Here is a 15,287-nt window from a genome sequence, read left to right on the forward strand (position 1 = left end):
CATTTGCCTCTGCCATGAGTATATTATATTCATAACTTAACTGAAGTAGATGTTGGGCTTGAGAAAATGATAAGATTTTAAAACTTCTCTGTAAGTCATGTTCCTGATGCTTTTATGTCAGGTGTGTGTGGCTTCCTCTGTAAAGATCGACGCCAGTATTGATCAGTACTAAAACAAGTTTGCCTGTGTTACTAATCCTGGCAATATTTAAAATAGGAATGAAATGAGTAGAAAAATGGATGCAGCCAAGAAATATTGGAGAAGTAGTACACTGCCCAGTTCCAATACAAAGTGAGAGGTTACCTGCTGTTCCACTTTTGCAAAATGCTGTAGAACGTATAAAATTATAACAGTCAACACTGAAAATTTATACATCACTGAAGAGTTGCTTTGTGTCAAAACTTCAGAATAATCTAAACTAAAAATGAGATCTAAACTAAAAATTTGCTAAGGGTGTTGGAATTAAGATTCTTTTCATATTTAATTTAATACTGCTTGCAAGAGGTTTGCCACTGGATAGATAAAGGTATCATGAGGAGAAAGCCAGTTTGCTGACTGCCAAATAACGTCATAGGGTATAGATTATTTGGTGTATGTAAAGATTTCCCAGTATAGAAACTCAGCCTTTTCGTTCTCCAGAAATGATGAGAATTAGGAATCTTCTGGTTTCCATGAATCAGAATCACCAGATAATTCATTTTATTGGGAAGTATACCTATTGTATAGATCAGTGTTCTTCTTGTGTTGAGTATTACTGCTACTCTTTTGGAAAGTATTTATGGGAGACCAAACTATAATCAGAAGACTATTTTTGTTAAGCATGGAAGTAAGACATGATTCAGATTTTTAATATATCAGAATATATACGCAGTATAATACTCTGTGTTCTAGAGTAATGAATATTTACCCTCAAGGCTAGACAAGTTGACTCACTCCACAAGTAGTAGAAGATATCAACTGCCAAATTTAGTCTCTCTTATTTTTTTGTTATAAGCAAATATCTTCATTTTTAATATACATCTTCTTTTCTTTAGATATGATAATGTAATTTATCAGATTTTTTCCTTGCTTCTTGACCAACATCCTTTGTGAACTTATTTATGATTGATTATCCACTATATGTTTCTGTCATAGTCTTAGTTCTTGAAATAACTGTCACTTCTACTTATATCAGATCAATTATTAATTAGAATATCCCATATCATTCTAGTTAATTCAGGCATTTTCCAATTTTAAGTCCTGGCTTAAAATGCTGTTGCTTTGAAACTTTAAATCAGACTGTGAATAATGTTTTGTTTGTTTTGTTTTGAGAGATGCACACAGAGAAAGCAAGGGGATACTTGGTTACTCTTACCAACTGATTCACTCCCCACAACAATGCCCACAACGGCCTGGATTGTGCCAGCATCAAAGCCAGGACCATGGAACTCAGTCTGGGTCTCCACCTCGGGTGTTGATCCAGTCATTTAAGCTGTCAGCGCTCCCTCCCAGAGTCTGCAGGAGCAGGACGTTGGAATCGGGCTGGGGCAGCATGTAGCCCAGGCGCTCTAGGTCAAGGGACTGCTCGTCACTGCGTGCTTGCTACTGAGTGCACCTTCCAAACTGTTTCCTTAACTTAATGTGATGTTTCCAGCCTTTCCCCTCATCCCAAATTCCTTAGCAAGGGGTGTATATTTGGCAGCCTAAAGCAAAAAGAAAGACAGCAGAGTCACACTCTAAACTTTCTCAATAACTGGAAAGAATAAAAAGGATACCAGTGAACATGCTAACTTTTCTAAAGTCCAGTTCCATCAGTCTTAACCTAAAACCATCATTTTACCAGTACCAATTTTTTTTTTATTATTTGTATTTCAGTTCTAACGGGATTCATTTAGTTAAAATGAACACATAAAGTCAAACTTTCTCTTTTTTTCTTTTTTTAAGATTTATTTTTATTTATTTGAAAGAGTTACAGAGAGAGTTAGAGATAGAGAGAGAGGTCTTCCATCCACTGGTTCACTCCCCAGATGGCCACAATGGCTGGAGCTGTGCCAATCTGAAGCCAGGAGCCAGGAGCTTCTTCCATGTATCCCACGTGGGTGCAGGGCCCCAAGGAGTTGGGCCATCTTCTGCTGCTATCCCAGGCCATAGCAGAGAGTTGGATTGGAAGAGGAGCAGCTGAGACTCGAACCAGCGCCCATATGGGATGCCGGCACTTCAGGCCAGGGCGTTAACCCACTGCACCGCAGCACCAGCCCCAAAGTCAGGTTTTCTCTGTCATTAGTAATGAGCTTGAAGGAAGCAGGACCAGTAAACAGTCGTGGTGCAGACTCTGTCGGCATACTTCTTCAGAAGCTTTGTCACTGCTGAGCTTTCTCTGCTCTTCAAACTTATCCGTTATTTTTCTTGCTATATTTTCTTCCCATTTCTCTCCAGACCCTTTCCTCTTTTTTTATTTTTTTAAAGATTTATTATTGGCCGGCACCATGGCTCAATAGGCTAATCCTCCACCTGCGGCACCAGCACCCCGGGTTCTAGTCCCAGTTGGGGCGCCGGATTCTGTCCCGGTTGCTCCTCTTCCAGTCCAGCTCTCTGCTATGGCCCGGGAGTGCAGTGGAGGATGGCCCAAGTGCTTGGGCCCTGCACCCGTGTGGGAGACCAGGAGGAAGCACCTGGCTCCTGCCTTCAAATCGGTGCAGTGCCGGCCGTAGCGGCCATTAGGGGAGTGAACCAATGGCAAAAGGAAGACCTTTCTCTCTGTCTCTCTCTCTCACTGTCCACTCTGCCTGTCAAAAAAAAAAAAAAAAAAGATTTATTATTTATTTGAAAAGTAGAGATAGAGAGATTCCACCCACTGGTTTCCTCCCCAAATGGCCACAATGGCTGTGGCTGGTCCAGGCCAAAACCAATAGTCAGAAGCTTCCTCCAGGTCTCCCACATGGGTGGCAGAGGCCTGTAGATTTGGGCCATCTTCCACTACCTTCCCAGACACATTGCAGGGAGCTGGAACGGAACTGGAACAGCTGGACATGAGCCTGCACACATACAGGATGCCAGCACTGCAGGGAGCGGCCCTGCCTTCTATGCCACGGCACTGGCCCCACTCTTTTCTCTTAACAAATGTTCTTTATTCCCTCAACACTGTCATTCTGTCCGGGTGTTAGTACAGTAGGCAGTGCTGATTCGAGAGCTTTCATGCAGTGAGGTAGAAGGATAACCAGTAGGCAGAGAGAGCTTGTTGGCTCCAGCTCATGCACAGGTCCTGGCAGAGTGCAGTGCCTGCCCGCTGACTGTGCCTCATTTACCACGTGATGCTTCGCCTCCTGCAGTACCCTGTCTGGAGGGCGTAGACTTAGTCTGTTTTCAAAACCTTCATGTTTCTTGTGAGTGTCAGGTTCCTTTTAGGGCTTATGATAAATTATACTTTGTTATTTATGTGCAGCAGCTATTTTAGGTGACCTATTTTGGTGGTTTGATTAAAAAGCAATTTTTAAAATGTTTGCTTTATTGTTTAACATAATTCTCTGTGTCTCTGGTATCAACAATTAATCATGACCAAAAATTCAAAATATGAGAGAAATTAATTCTATAAGGGTTATCTTCGGAATTTGGAAATGATATTTTGATTTTTTTAGAATTTTCGTTCAACTCTGGTATAAAGTAACAGGTAAATCTTTCAGGTCCAGAAATGTTCATACATATTCTTAAAATTATTTATAATTTCTTCATACTTGCCATAAAATTTTCATGTTAGTAGCTTCATATGTCAGGAAGTGGCAAAGTTAGAAAAAATGGCAGATTTTGTGTCTTCAAGCTGATTAAACACAGGTAATTTCTAGCTATTTGTAGATTGCCTGAAATTCTCTGAATAACAATCAGTTTTTATTTATAGATAGCCACTGGAAAATCTGTTTAAGCAAAACAGCTTTAGCGGTTTGTATGTGTCGGTTTTTTTAAAGTAAGAACCTTTTAAAGCTGTTACTGCAGGATTTTCAATACTTAATGATTTTGAGAAACCAGAAAATCTTTTCATTGTAGTTTTTTAATATTATTATTTATGTAGTCGCTCTGAACCTTACCTTTCAATGACTTGACTTTTCCAGGCACCAAATTCTCACCAGTCCGTCCCCTTCAAAATCCATTCCGATTCCACAGTCCTTCCGACCAGCAGATGAAGATCATCGAAATCAGTTTGGGCAACGAGACCGGTCTTCATCAGCGCCTAATGTTCACATTAACACAATAGAACCTGTCAATATTGATGTAAGTACCCAGATTGCTAGCACTAAAAATTTCAAGTTCATTTCCTTATTTTTCTGATATACATCAGAATTAAATGCCACCTTTGATTTATTGCTGTTGTTTTAAATGCTAGATTATTTTTTGAACCACAGAAAAGCCTGTCTTCTTCACTGTAAATATTTCACCAATGATAAATAAGTTACTCTGATTTTTGTCCTTATGACACCGTCTCTGTAAGTCTTATCTTCTATTGAAAATGCACGCGTGGGAGACCAGGAGGAGGCACCTGGCTCCTGGCTTCGGATTGGCGCAGCACCGACCCTGGCGTCCATTTTGGGGAGTGAACCAACGGAGGGAAGCCCTTTCTCTCTGTGTCTCTCTGTCTGTAACTCTACTGTCAAATAAAAAAAATGCTTTGGGGTTGACGTTGCGGCATGGCACATTAACTCTGGGCTTGCAGAGCTGGCGTCCCAGTTGGAGCAGCAATTCAAGTTTTGACTGTTCACTTCCAGTCCAGCTCCCTTCTGATGTGCCTAGTAAGACAGGGAAAGATTGACAAGTCCTTGAGCCCCTGCCACCCATGTAGAGACCCAGATGGAATTCCAGGTTCCTGGATTTGGTCTGGACCAGTGCAAACCATTGTGGCCATCTGGTGAACAGACAAGCAGATGGAAGATCTCTGCCTCTGTATGTCCCTCTCTCTCTCTGTTGCTGTACCTTCCAAATGAACACAATAGTTTAAATGTCAGATGGTTAATACAGGTCCTTGAGGAAGTTCATAAATTAAAGATTTTATCTTATTTTATTTGAAAGAGTTACAAAGAGAGGAAGGAAAACAGAGAGATCTTCCATCTACTAGTTCATTCCCCAAATGGCCACAATAGCTGGAGCTGGGCCAGGCCCAAGCCAGGAACCAGGAGCTTCATCCAGCTCTCTTACGTGGATGTAGGGGCCCAAGGACTTGGGCTATCTTCTGCTGCTTTCCCAGGCACATTAGCAGGGAGCTGAATCAGAAACGGAGCAACCAGGTCTTGAACCGGCTACCCTGTGGGATGCCAACATCCCAGGAGACTTAACCTGCTGTGCCACAATGCTAGCCCCCTTTAAAATTTTTATAAAAATGATTATGATTGGCAAAAGATGAACATGAATATAAGTATTTCAGTTTGTACTATCATAAGTTTTGCATTATGGCCAAAAAATTTTGCTTCTATGTTTAAGAATTAGCATATGGTTGGAATAAATTTCATCAATTGTAAAAGAAAAATTTTTTTTAAATTTTAATTTTGCTGGGGCTGGTGCTGTGGTACAGTGGGTTAACACCCTGGCCTGAAGCGCCAGCATCCCATATGGGCACTGATTCGAGCCCCAGCTGCTCCACTTCCGATCCAGCTCTCTGCTGTGGCTTGGGAAAGCAGTAGAAGATGGCCCAAGTCCTTGGGCCCCTGCACCCGTGTGGGAGACCCAGAAGAATCTCCTGGCTCCTGGTTTCTGATCGGTGCAGCTCCAGCCATTGTGGCTAATTGGGGAGTGAACCATCGGATAGAAGACCTCTCTCTCTCTTTCTCTCTGTGTAACTCTTCCAAATAAATAAATTAAAAAAAAAAAAACAGTAGTTAAAAAAAATTTTAAATTTTGCTTTCCAAGATAAATTCCCAAATCGGACTTTCTTTGTGCTTTTTACTGTGGAACTTTCTCAATTTTTATGGGGTTCATTTTAAGTGGCTTTTTCCTTATACTAATAAGGGCTTTCCCTTTAGACCTGAATAGAAAGGAAGAACGTAGGAGAGGCAAATAATGGGAAAAAGGAGACTGTGAAGTAAGAAATCAAAATATTTTTAGATAAACCTATTCTCAGTACATCCAAAATTGTAACAGTTATATTTACTTTGATTTAGACCATTTCCCTTTTTATCTGTTACTACTATTCTCTTGGGCTTGAACATTTGAAATATCTTTAAATCTTGGCTTTTTATTATTCTCCTCCATAACCAAACAGTCATAAAGTATCACCTTTGCTTTATGTGCATCTCAAAATGGGTCTTAATTGTCACTACCAATATTTGGGCCCACATTTCTTCACTTAACTACTTACTACATTGATCTCCTAAATAGATTTCCTGCCACTGATTTCTCTGTGTTTTTGTTTTTTAAGATTTATTTATTTATTTGCAAGAGAGAGAGATATTCATTTGCTGGTTTACTCCCCACATCCACAATGGCTGGGACTGGGCCAAGTGGAAGCCAGGACCCAGAACTCATTCCGGTCCCACACATGGGTGGCAAGGGCCCAAAACGTGGGCCATTGTCCACTTTTTTTCCCAGGTTCATTAGCAAGGAGCTAAGTCAGAAGCAAAGCAGCCAGGATTCAAGCTGGCACTGTTGATTGGTAATACTGGTGTTGTAAACTGTGACTTAGCCCGCTGCGCCACGCCACCAGTCCTTCATTTTCATTCTCTATGTTCTTGTTAGAGTAATTTCTTCACAACATTTCTGTCACTATCTGTTCTCTTGTTCCAGAACTCTCAGTGATTTCCCATTGGTTACTAAGATAAACTATATACTCTTTAGCATTTTCATTCATGCTCACTTATTCCACGAAAAAGATTTGCTATTGACTCTGCTATTGGCTAGACAGTGTGTTCGGCAGTTGGGAATTAAGGATGAATTAGTATCCAGTCTTTGCCCTCAAGGAAGTCACAGCGTAGTCAAGAAATCAGACAGAATTAAATGACCATAAGATGGACAATTTAGAGAAGGGAGTAATAAATTCTGCATGGTTACCTTTAGGAATATTTAGCAGAGAGGGGACGACAATTAAGCCAAACCAAAAGATGAATGAGTAAGAATTTATTAAGTACACTAGGCAGGGAGATTGGGAAGGAATGGTGTTAATGAAACAGTACGTGCAAAGGCATGGAAGTGCCTTTACGTCGGATATGGTAAGTAACAATTGTTGTAGAAGTTTAGGGTTCAAGAGAAGACTGAGAAATAGTGGAAGATGAAACTAGGTAGGTAAAATCTGTATTGAAAGGCTTTGTGTCTAACGTAGTTGTGGGAAATCTTAAAAATTTTTTTGAGCATGACAGGTCAGTTCTGTAAATTGGAAAAATCTTGGTGTAGTGTGGAGGATAGGTCAATTGGGAAACACACGCAGAAGCCATACTGTCACTAATGTGACTTTCACATGCTTTTGCTTGGGGGTTTTGTTTGTTCTGTTTCAATTGTGTGAAAGGCAAAGTGACAGAGAGAGAATCGAGTTCTTTCTTCTGCTGGTTCCCTCCCCCACATGGCCTAGAACTCCATTCTGGTCTCTACATGGGTCATAGGGGCCCAACCATCAGGCAGGCCATCATCACTGCTGTCCCAGGCACGTTAACAGAGAGCTGGACTAGAAGCCAAGTAGCCAGGGCTCAACCCTGTATTCCAGTATGGGACGCTGGTGTTGTAAGTTGTGGCTTAACTCACTATACCACACCAACGGCCCATCTGGGTATTCTAAGCAGGAGTAGATAAAGGTTTAAGCTCGAGTTGTGGCATGGGTTGGGGGATGGGAGCAGAGGAGACTGTAAATTAGTGATAAAGTACTTAGAAATGTTGCTGAAAATAGCTGCTGTTCATGAGTGCTTACTATGTGCATGTAAATTTCCTTGTTCAATCCCTATAAAAACTCATGGGTTAAATGCTATCATTATCTTTATTTTACTGTTAAGAATATTCGATTTACAGAGGTTAAGAAATACACCCAAGATCACAGAGCTGATAAATGGTTGAAATGGTTTTAAAACCTGGCCTTCATTTCATATATTTAACCAGGTACTATATAGCAGTAGAGGAGAAAGGTGGAAGAGAAGTAGAAGGTAATGCCCAGGCTTCTGGCTTAAAGACCCAGTTTTTGACGAATGGATGGTACTTGTCACTAAGACAGGAAATAACCAAAGGAATAAGTATGGAGTTTGCGGAAACAAGGAGTCATAGCTTCTTTGTTGATTTGTTGACTTTAAGATGTCTGTGGGACTTTGTGGTTTAGAAGTCCAATGGCTGTTGCATGTAAGGACCTTGAGTGGTGTTCCAGGTTGAGAAGTAATTAGCATATTTATCCGCTGAAGCCATGGGGTGAGATAAACATATACATATGTATGTACAACACATATATGCCGACACTCTCAGGTACAGAGCAACCCTGGAAAACAGTATTTGAGGTGCAGGCAGAGCCTGTTGTTGCCTGTGTCTCTTCAGAGCTGCTCCTCTCCCCCAGTCTGGCTTCAGGTAACTAAGAGAGAAGTGGTGTTAACAACCAAGGGGAAAGGGGGCTTCCCGAGAGAGAAGTGGTGTTAACAACCAAGGGGAAAAGGGGCTTCCAGAGTGCTGCAGTAGTTGATGCCAGCTGCCATTAAGACTCAAATGAGGCATGTATCAGAATGACTGTTGGTTTGGGCATGTAAGTTGCCATTTTGACTTCACTGAAAGCTGTTTTAGTTGTTTAGGAGAGGAGAGAAAGGTGTATGAGAACATAGAATTTTGTCAGTTTGGAGAGCCTGGCTGTAACGGAGGGCAGAAGAGCCATGGCTTGATGCAAGGTTAAGGGACAGTTGTCTCTAATGTTAGACTAGCGCTGTTTGCCACTGGAGAAGAAGTCAGTGAAGAGGTTGAAGAGAGCAGAAAGGATTGATGAAGTTTCTTTAACTGGGAAATGATGTTCTTGAGAGGCCGTGAGGAGTTACTGATGGACGTTACTCTCTTGCAGGCCTTCACAGGCGTCACGATGTTAGATGTTAGATGACTTAACCCTGAGGTGCTGGCGTCTGCTTCCTGTGTGGTTTGAAATGCTTGTTATCCCTGGTGCGCAGTAAGATTTCAGATACTGCAGCTAGTAACACTGTGCAGATATTTGTAGATACAAGAAGGTTCTTTGATGGCATCTGTTTTTTCATGGGGAAGGGAAAGGATGTGAGAAAGAGAAGGAACAAGAGAGTGGAAAATGTCGGATATAGTGAATTTTAGAATGGTGGAAGAAAGATCCTGTTTAACCTAGAATGTGTAGAAAACATTGTCAGGGACCTTTAAGACCATATTTGAAATTGAAAATGTGAGTTTATATTGATACTATCATTAGGTTATAAAGGTGAAAAAGCTGGATTTGTCAATCCATAGGTGTAGGGCATTTCAGTATTGGTACACCAAAACCCCTACTACCTAGTACCTTGTTTGCAGTTGTATATATTGATTATTCTGCAGAAAATGATGGAGGCTTTATATAATATATTGAATGTCGTAGAAATAGATCAGTAAAGGTTTTACCGTGTTTGAGTTTATAAACAAAAAGCTGCTTATTTGCAAGAGACATTTGGGGCCATTCAATCCCTCATTTAAATTAAACTGAATAAATTAATCCAAGGTCTACCCATCAGGATCCAAATAGAATTATTAGTAGAGATTCACCCACTACCAACATTTCTACAAAAAGCTTTATTTAAAAAAAAAATAAGTTTTAGCAGAACCCCTATTTAGACTATAATCATTTTTACCTACTAATGCGTCCTTCTTAAACGTCCATGTTTTTAAAATTGTAACCAGTATACTTTTGATTTTGTGTATTTATTGTTATAAACATGTATCATGATTCACATTTCATAATTATTTTGGTAAATAGCTGCATAATACTTCATTCAATTAATACACTACAATTTACTTAACTATAAACTATCAAAATGCCTATAATAGGGAAATAATTATTTAGTATAATGGATAATGCTGCACTGAACATTTTGTGCATATTATTTTTTCTTCTGAATTATGTCCTTAGGAAAAATTCCCAGAAGTGGAATTACAGGATCAAAGGGTATGAACACTTTATGGCTCTTAGTATGTGCCAGTAGAATTTTTAAAGGACTGATGAAGCCATTGGTTTTGAATGGCCTGAAATGGATTTCAACATTTGATTGGGACTAATAATCCTTTCAATATAAGATTAGATTGGCAGATGCTTCAAAATCTAGATTTTATTATGTTCATTAATTAACTCTATATTCTTTCTATTTTACTAAGTAATTGTAAGGTATTATTTTTAATCAACCTGTTAGTTTATAATAGAAATTCGTTATTATTACTTTCTTACTGTATGCTTTGAATAAATATACATTACTGTTTATTTATAGGACTTGATTAGAGACCAAGGGTTTCGTGGTGATGGAGGTAAGTAGTGGTTTTCATTTAAAAAAACCTCAAGGAAAAAATGCAATGCTTTGCTGCTTATCTCCCTTATACTTGCTTCTTTCATTAAACACAGACACAGAGAAAAATGTGTAGAGAAAAAACCAATTTTTTTTGGTTTTCTATAATATTTATCATTTTCTCTAAGAAATTTTTCATTAGAACAAGAGTGTAAAAGATAAGGGGACACAACAGGGAATCTTAAGTTTGCTATGTATGTGAAAACCATACTAAGGAGCGATCCTTAGCTGTCTCACCCACTTTATTAATTTGTAGCCACTGCAAAGCTGGAGTTCCTAAATCTCCTTTGCTCCTCCAGTGATAATTAAGGATCGAGCTTTGAATCAAATAAAAGTTGACTTTGCCAGATCATTTCTGTGAGGATCCCTTGGCTTGCCTGCCACAGCTTCTCTTTTTGTCAGACTTTATCAACCACTTCCCTTCAGCTTCTTATAAGTATTTGAAGTATACATTCTGTATAATGGATCCATTGTGGAAAATTCCAGCTGCCTCTTACCAGTCAGTAAATAAAATGAGCAAAAGAGAAATTAAATTGGGATTTCTCACAGAATTTTCATGTGGCATTCATTCTAGCACATAAGACATGTAAACATTGCTGAAGAAAAAACTGTTTTGTAATAATTTTTCCTATATACTGCTTTCCAAGAGGTGGTATTGGAGACTGTCGTAACATGTTCTTCCAGGAGTTCCATACTTGCCCTCTCAGCTGTCTTCTGCCCATCAGGCAGACCTGGATTAACTGCTTAGAGGTGGTCTCTTCCCTGTGACCTCTGTATCTTCAAAATATCCGAATCCAGACTCAGACATACGTACTGAGTAATCATTGTAGAAGCCCTCTTTTCTGACTTATCTGTACACTTGTGTAGCTACCAAAAAAATGATAAGCCTGCATCATATACTCTGGACTCAGTATTGACTGTAGCACATGGTTAATTGGGGTTGTTGGTTTGTTTTGTTTTGTTTTGTTTTTCCTGTTTGTTATTCCGTGAACCCTGCCAATTAATGTTGCTGCAAGTTTGACTTTCATATGTCTTACAGCTGTGGCTTTTGATAATTTTGCCCAATACATCCAGCATTTAAATGTTGCCATCATGTTAGCATCACAAAGTTAACTTGGTCATAAACACAGCCTGCTCAATACCTAAAATCAAATGGCATTTCTTGCCCTTTATATGAGTCATTTTTTTAAATGATTGGGATTTTATGAAAATAAGCAGACCTTTTTTTAACGTCCAGAATTATTTTGTGAAGCAGGCTTTAATTCATCTTACTTACTCCCCATGACTTCTGTGTGTCTGTCTTCCTGTGTGTGCCTGCCCCTCTCTTTCTCTTCTAACAGCCCCTTTGAACCAGCTGATGCGCTGTCTTCGGAAATACCAATCCCGGACTCCCAGTCCCCTCCTACCTTCTGTCCCCAGTGACATAGTGTTTGATTTTGAGCCTGGCCCAGTGTTCAGAGGTAGTTGGGCTCTTCTTTCTTGTTTTCACCCAAAGCAAACTAAATATAAACTACAGATGCTGTTTGTGCTCACCCTCACAGCGTGTGTTTGTCAGCGAGAGTGTTCAGTGCTAAATTTTGGCTTGGCTTGGCTGGAATGCTCTGAATGTGCTTCTCACCCATACTCACCTGCCACAAGCTTTCTGTATGCTGTCTGTCGTAGATTTCAGAAAGCAAGCAAAATCTGAGCTGAGATATCCATCATATTCTTCGTTACCTTATTACTTTGTGGTCTTGACAACGTCTTAAGCTCAGTGGGTGGGACTAAATAAGGTGGGGGAGGGGTGATCTATAATATTTACTAGCAATTTTTGTGGTTTTCTTAGAGAATGAAAATATAAATGGAAACCTCTGTTACGATATTTTATTAGGTGCTTGGTTTTATTTTTTCTCTAAGATTTTGTAAGGTTAGCAGTGTTCTTTGTTTTCTTTTGTTTTTCCCCTAATATAGGATATGTGTATCTCATGTTAAAGGCAGGGAATTGTTTAAGAAAAAGGTCTGTGATATATTTTGGCTGTTTCAGCATACTTCAGAAAATTTGAGGATTTATACTTTTAATTATGCCCTAACAGGAGCAAAAAGTTAATAGTATACTTTGATCATTCCATTTCATTTTGCCATACCTTAATTAGTGGTTAAAGTGATTTTTTAAAATTAAGTCCAAATTGAGACTGGTGTCTTTATAAGATATAAATATTTTAAAAGAATTATGTGTACTGGCTGTTGCCACTAGTTAAGTGGTTGTTACTTAATCTGAATGTAGTGATAGTTCTGTAGATTTTTGTTCTCTCAGCCCAGCTGTTAGAAATCCATAGAATGGGATGGAAGTTATACAGTACTAAGTACTATAATTAAGCTGAAAAATTACTCAGCACTGAGTAGATCAAAACTGCAAAGCCTCATGGAGCAGTTAAGGCTTTATACTAATGAAAATTACCAGTGGAGAGTAAAAAATGAATTGTGTTAATAAACGTCCCAGATACCATTTTCTTTTAGAAAATTGCATGAGAGATTATGGAAATGCCACATGGTTATATGGTAAAATAATAAAATTTCTACCCAAATTTGGTATTTAAAATTGTCACAGTATCTTTAATTTTTGAAGGGCAGCGGCTCTTTTCTCCCCTGAGAGTAGAAATGATTTTCAAAAAACAGTTTTATATGTATTTCTTCTGTGTTTGGAAACATTACCTGGACATCTCAGTCCTACTTAGCTATATGCAGCCTTGCCTAGGACTCATTGCCATGTACTACTGTATGTGGACTTAAGATGTGTGCTACTGTTTCAGCATTTGGAAAAGCACCCATCAGAAAGGTATGCAACCCTGCCCAGCTGCATCCACTCCTGGAGCGGAATACCCCTTAGGCTCACCAGAATACGGAGTGTTAGCATTTGCAGAAGTACCTTGGCTGAGAGGCTGTAGTGTTTATTTCATTGTTAAAAAGACAGATTTTCCAGAAAGTCGTAGGAAAATGCTCACATTAACTTTGTCACCAGATAATAAAAAAAATCTTCATTTAGTGGCACAAGCCTCCAGAAATCAGTAACACTGTTATCTCTTGAATAATAGAGCTTGTAGTTTAAGGTTTTAGTTAAATAGAGTGACTGATATGAAAGAGCCAGATACTTTCAGCGTTAAAGCCATTTTTAGAAAATGTTTCATTTGGGGTTTCCATCAATTTTTTAATATTGGTTGTTAGTGAAATAATGTAAAATAAAGTTTATTATATAGACTTCAAGGTTTTTCTTTTTTTAATCAAAAAAGCAAACTTGGAAGTATTTTTTAGGATATGTGTCTTATTTTAGAGAGATGTTTCTCTTCTAGACTTTATATAAGGAAACAACGTATCCATCAGTTGAGATCTTAAACTAGTCAGAAAACTAAAAGAAATTAGAGTACTAATCACCAAACTAGTCCTCTTTTGGGCTTATCCTTTCCTAAAGGTCTTTATTTGAACATGCACTGCATTTGAAAAATAAGTATCTCCTCCTACCCCTGCCCCCTGAAAAATTACCGTTCTTCCTCCTTCTTACCCATTTTCCTCTTGGCTGACTTAGGATCGACCACGGGTTTGTCTGCCACTCCCCCTGCCTCATTACCTGGCTCACTCACTAGTGTGAAAGCTGTACAGAGATCCCCAGGACCTCAGCGAGAGAGGAAGTCGTCTTCCTCCTCAGAAGACAGGAATCGAATGGTAAGAGGACAGGATACCTTGTTTTTCCTCTGATTCTTTCATGTTACAAGTCATAGCCAAATTTAAGATCACCTGTTAGATGCATATGTCTGTATGGGACACAGAATTTCCATAATCAAATAAACGTTAGAGTTGAGTGTTGTTTAAAGCAGATTCCTACAGCACTGATTTTCACTCTCATCTTTAGTCTGATTAAGTAAAAGGCAGTTTTGGAAGAGTTACCAGCAGTGTTCTGTTTCTAAAGTAAGGAGAGAGGGAATCCGCTAGTATCTGGGAAGTGTGGTAGTTCTGAAGACACGTGCAGATGTAGGTGGCTGCCAGAGGGCATTCGTCCCTGTTGGGAGAGTCAGCTGGTACAGTGAATCTGACCAAACAGTCATTGTAGCCGTGGCGTGTGTTACTAGGTGGGACCTTTGCCCTACCAAAATAACTGCATAGGCTGATTTTTTTTTTTTTACAAGACTGGATCAGATAAGGTGTATGAGGAAATTTATCCATGATTAGAAAAGAATAATTAGATAAATTCTCAGTAATACTGGATATAGGTAAGATTAAACAATATGTTAAATTTTGAGGGATTTGGAGTTGAAGCTAGTCATAAATATATAGCACTTTTCTTGCCCCTAATGGTTCTCCAAGTGATACAAAGCCATTTTAATAAGATAGATTTTAGTTCCTATCTAGTAAATTTGTTTTATAGAACATTGTTTCCATCCTAACACTGAAGACTTAAATTTGAGCTTTATGTTTTTTTAGAAAGCTTTTATTTAATGAATATAAATTTCATAAGTACAGCTTTTGGAGTATAGCGGTTTTTCCCCCTTACCCGCCCACCCACCCCCAAACCTTCCCACCTCATGCTCCTTCCCATTCTTCATTAAGATTCATTTTCAATTAACTTTATATACAGAAGACCAACTCTATACTAAGCAAAGATTTCAACAGTTTGCACCCACACAGAGACACAAAGTATAAAGTACTGTTTGAAGACTAATTTTACCGTTAATTCCCATAGTACAACTCATTAAGGACAGAGGTCCTACATGGGGAGTAGGTGCATAGTGACTCCCGTTGTTGATTTAACAGTTGACACTCTTATTTGTGGCATCAGTAATCACCCGAGGCTCTTGTCATGAG

The 15,287-nt window shown here is 39.1% G+C and overlaps 1 protein-coding gene across 6 annotated transcripts in view; it reads left to right on the forward strand.

The window, feature by feature from the left end:
• Positions 1-15,287, forward strand: part of BRAF (B-Raf proto-oncogene, serine/threonine kinase) — a 212,184-nt gene that overhangs the window by 133,544 nt on the left and 63,353 nt on the right. For 5 of the 6 annotated variants that reach the window (XM_051835106.2, XM_051835108.2, XM_051835109.2 and 2 more), the window contains 3 exons: positions 4,083-4,242; positions 10,380-10,416; positions 14,014-14,150. In XM_051835106.2, the coding sequence (XP_051691066.1) occupies positions 4,083-4,242; positions 10,380-10,416; positions 14,014-14,150 (334 nt within the window). Of the gene's footprint in view, positions 1-4,082; positions 4,243-10,379; positions 10,417-11,794; positions 11,915-14,013; positions 14,151-15,287 lie in introns of all 6 variants that reach the window. The other variant, XM_017338789.3, reaches the window with a different exon arrangement.

The sequence above is a fragment of the Oryctolagus cuniculus genome, chromosome 3, assembly GCF_964237555.1.
Source record: "Oryctolagus cuniculus chromosome 3, mOryCun1.1, whole genome shotgun sequence".
Classification (NCBI taxonomy): domain Eukaryota; kingdom Metazoa; phylum Chordata; class Mammalia; order Lagomorpha; family Leporidae; genus Oryctolagus; species Oryctolagus cuniculus.